General features: G+C 44.6%; 1 protein-coding gene across 7 annotated transcripts in view; it reads right to left on the bottom strand.

Moving 5' to 3' along the window:
- plch2a (phospholipase C, eta 2a) overlaps nucleotides 1-3,969 on the bottom strand; it is a 94,620-nt gene that overhangs the window by 21,125 nt on the left and 69,526 nt on the right. For all 7 annotated transcript variants that reach the window (XM_024292573.2, XM_036212908.1, XM_024292574.2 and 4 more), the window contains one exon: nucleotides 3,783-3,912. In XM_024292573.2, the coding sequence (XP_024148341.1) occupies nucleotides 3,783-3,912 (130 nt within the window). The remainder of the gene's footprint in view (nucleotides 1-3,782; nucleotides 3,913-3,969) is intronic.

The raw sequence follows: 3,969 nt of genomic DNA on the forward strand, positions 1-3,969 counted from the left end.
CTGGGATGCCACCTAGAGGTTGGAGAATGAGAGAGGATGATACGGACTCTGGAATCCATCATGAAGGATCCTTCTCATCTTCATCTTCATCCTCTGGGTTCACTGAGGAGCTCCTTCAGTCAGAGACTGTGGCGCTTTCACAGATTTTTCCTTCTGTCAGCTACAAAACCTCATAGAAACTGGACAACTACTACTGTTTTTAACATTTGAAGTGTTTTGATGTCATCACCTGCCTGCTGTTTTAATAGAGCTATGGCAACAAGGTAATATCACCTTTGTGTCAGTACAGTTTTAATCTATTCAAAGAACTCTAGTTTCTTCAAACACTGAAGAAACTTTCTCTGAAGTCATTGTGAACATTTCTTCATCATCACCTCAAAGACGGGTTAATTCGAGTCCAACGATAAGATTGTTCAGGCACGATTAAACCTGTGTGGATTCATTTAAATAAAGACATATGAACCTGAAAAGGATCTCGCCGCCATTGAATCCATTTAATTTCGGTTGGATGAGTTCTGACTAGGGCTGAGTTGTTAAAATCAATTAATCAGTCTAAGTTTAATAGATCAATAATCGATTCATAAAAGTAGAGATCAATCTAACGCATAAAGCTAAAGTCTACTAGCTTGATGCTAACTCTTAATGGAATTTTCCATAGGATGGCTAATGCTAACGCTCAGTCGACCTGAATATACATTTCTGACTAAATGAAAATCTTTATAAACTCACAGACATGAATTTTCCAAATTCCTTTAGGGGAATATTTTTAAAGTAACTGTTTGAGGTCTAAAGCACCGTTTTTTTGCTCATTCTTTCTTCTTCTTCTGGAATAAGGTGCGATGCTATAGCGCAATCGCCACCTAGTGGCTAAACTGAAACTTCCTCCAGGAGAAACAGAAGAATCGTTGGAGTTTCTCCTTTTGAGAATCCACGTAAGACTGTATGATATTAATAATTATTATTATTTCACTAATACACTTTACTGTATATTAACTGGATCAGATTAATAAGAATATCTTCAAAACAAATATAGATTGTGTAAACTAAAAACTAAACTAAAAGTGTAAAGAGTCCACTGAACCAGATCCAACGTGACCTGAAAGACTAACTCTGGTGTTTTAGGTGTGTTTAACATGTTGATGACAGAGGACGTATATAAAGAAAATGAAGTTTTTAGCTTTAGTAGTTTCTCCTTTAATTGAGCTCACCTGGTAAACTTATGATCACAGATTGATTTCAGTGATTCAAGGAGACACAAGATCATCCATGAGTTCCATTGAAAAACAAATAATCTGATCTTTTTTTACATGAACCGTAATCTAAAGAGTCTTTGCTCTAGAAACTGTTCCTTGTTTCCAGGAATTAGACGGATCCCACAATCAGAATATGTTGAGTGTTTTAACAGGCTTCTGTTGTTTGTCACACAGCAGGCTAACTCCCAGCTGCTGCCGTGACAGATATCCAAAGATATTCCACTTACATCACGGCCGTTTAAACTGCCTTCATTAGTCACCATGCTGCCGCGCTCTGGTGTGATCAGATTCTTCACACGGGGGAGGAAGCACCTTCAACAGATTAAGCCTGTAAGCAGGTTTAAGACAAACTCACAAAGAAGCTGCCAACGCACAAATCTTCCTCCAAGTCACATACACCTACATGGACGCACACAGTCTGTGGTTTGTTTACCCTGCATTACACCAGGGGCCATCTGTGCCCCCCCAGAGCCATATGGAGGGCCGTAAACAGCCGGCTGGCTCGCCGCCCCCCAGGAGGAAGGCTAAAGCAACATGTCTGACATGGTAATCCCTGCTGAGGGTCAGAGCCCACATCTGCACCACTTACAACTGCTGCACAGCTGATTCACACTCTGCCAAGCGGCTAAGCAGCTCCTCAAACTCAAGTGGCCCCAACAGCCCCCTCGGCTCATGTTCGAGCGCCTCGCAGTGCGTCACTCAACGGGGTTGTGAGGCTTTGTCACAGGAAAGGCTGGACTGAGAAATCCATTCTCTGTGAGAAAATCCACACCTCAGTGCTGCTGTAAACCAGCACGCCGTCCAGCGGAGGGACCGGCCGGAGGGACATGCTGAGGCAGCAGACTGCTTCAGCTGGAAGAAGTTACATTCCTGCCCCAAGTCCCCAAGAGCAGATATCAATATATATCAAACTCCACGCACACGAGGAAGGTTCCACGGGTGAGGGCCGTCTCCACGCCGACTCCTTTAATCCTCCGTGCTTCTGAAACCTCCTCCTCACTCGTGACACCTCATTTCCACGCTCGTGAAACCTCTTTTTCCTCTTCGTGAAACCTCCTGTCCTCCTCGTGGGAGTATTCTTACGCCGCTGGGACCTCTCGTCCTCGCCTGTCAACGGATTTTTGAGGTGCACTCCCACCAAACGCGATTTGCTTGATGAATTTGCGTGCCCCACCCCTCTTTTGTCAAGTGACAAACTCGCTGCTCTTCACTTGTCAAAAAAGTGTGTTACTGAGTTCGACGCCGCTGCCGCATGTGGGAGGAGCTACCAGCTAATGCATTTCGGATGATCGCTATAAGGAGTGGTGTCCGTGGATGTCCGGAGAAATCCGGTCTATTTATTGTGAAGAGTTCTACAAAAACATCAGTGACTATGTCTCCATATTTGTGTTTTTATGATTATCATTAAAGATTTTCCCGGTACAGGAGGCTGTGTCTGAATGACAGCCGCTTCCACAGTATTTCTGTGTCTCTGTGGCGGAGCTTGAAGGCTGACCATCTCATATTAATCCTAGGGGAGAAAACAAAATTAGGAGAGCCGGCAGCCTCCACACCCCGTAGCAACTCTCTGTCTGCCGGCATATCGAGTGACTGATCTCCACCGCGGGAGCGAAAGCCGCCAATCTGTCCAGAGTGTCTCCACCTTCACCCCAAAAAACCCGGATAAACTCTGCAGCTCCAGCAGGTTAGTGAAAAAGAGGAAAGTTCTGGACAAAATCGCTGGCTTTGGATTAGTATTCTACCCGAGGATCAAGACACTGAAAACGTCACGTGTCCAAAACTGAGTTCCTGATTGGCTGATGTGACGCGGTGACCTGTTAAAGTCCAGATATTTACATTTTAGCTGCGCCGCCCGATTCAAATGGAGCTGCTGGCAGACCTTTGCGCCGCGCCTATCACTCAAATCTTGTCGCGGGACTTTAGGTCTCCTCATGTCTGTTCCTTTGACATTAGAACCGGGCGCCGCCGCCGCCGCCACACGAATCGCATTCGGTCTGAATGCACCTTTATGCTCCTAAAACTACTTCTGCCTCCTCGTGGAGGACTGTGCGCTCGTGGAGCTTCTCCAGCACGCACGTGTGACACTCAACATCGAAGAAGGAAAAAAAAAACAGAACAGGAAATACCCACATATCATTTGTTTTTCAAAATAAAACTAAAATGAAAAGAGGGAAAAGGACTGCTTTATTTATTTATCCATATCTAAGCTACTGTAGAAAAACAAACCATTTTTAAAATGAAGCAAACACTTAATGAATGTTTAAATTCATTTTCTAAGAGTTCCTCTTAGACACGAGGTTTACCTGTGAGGAGTTCGCCGAGGCTGCACAGCTATAAGAATGGATACTTTATTGTGGATACTTCAAAAACAGAACGTTCCTTGAATGCGTGGAGTTTGATACATGCTCTTAGGAGACTTTTGGCGTGAATTTTCTTACATAAACATGTTTCTGCTTTCTTTGAAAAGGAAAATAATCTACATCTGATGAAACCAACTCAGCTCAGGCTCTGATGACCTGGCTCCAGTACCTTGAACATCTGCTTGACCTTCTGCCGGGGCAGGTTCACATTGAGTTTGTGGAGAAGCTGGAGAACCTCGCTGATGCTCAGACTGCCGTCGCCATTCTTATCCGCCTCAGCAAAGGTCTGCTTCAACCACATGAGGGGCGGAGTTAAGCAAAGCGAACGCAGCAAAGACGGCATCAATGAAGTCACA

This window comes from Oryzias melastigma, linkage group LG7 (assembly GCF_002922805.2).
Source record: "Oryzias melastigma strain HK-1 linkage group LG7, ASM292280v2, whole genome shotgun sequence".
In the NCBI taxonomy this organism is placed as follows: Eukaryota; Metazoa; Chordata; class Actinopteri; order Beloniformes; family Adrianichthyidae; genus Oryzias; species Oryzias melastigma.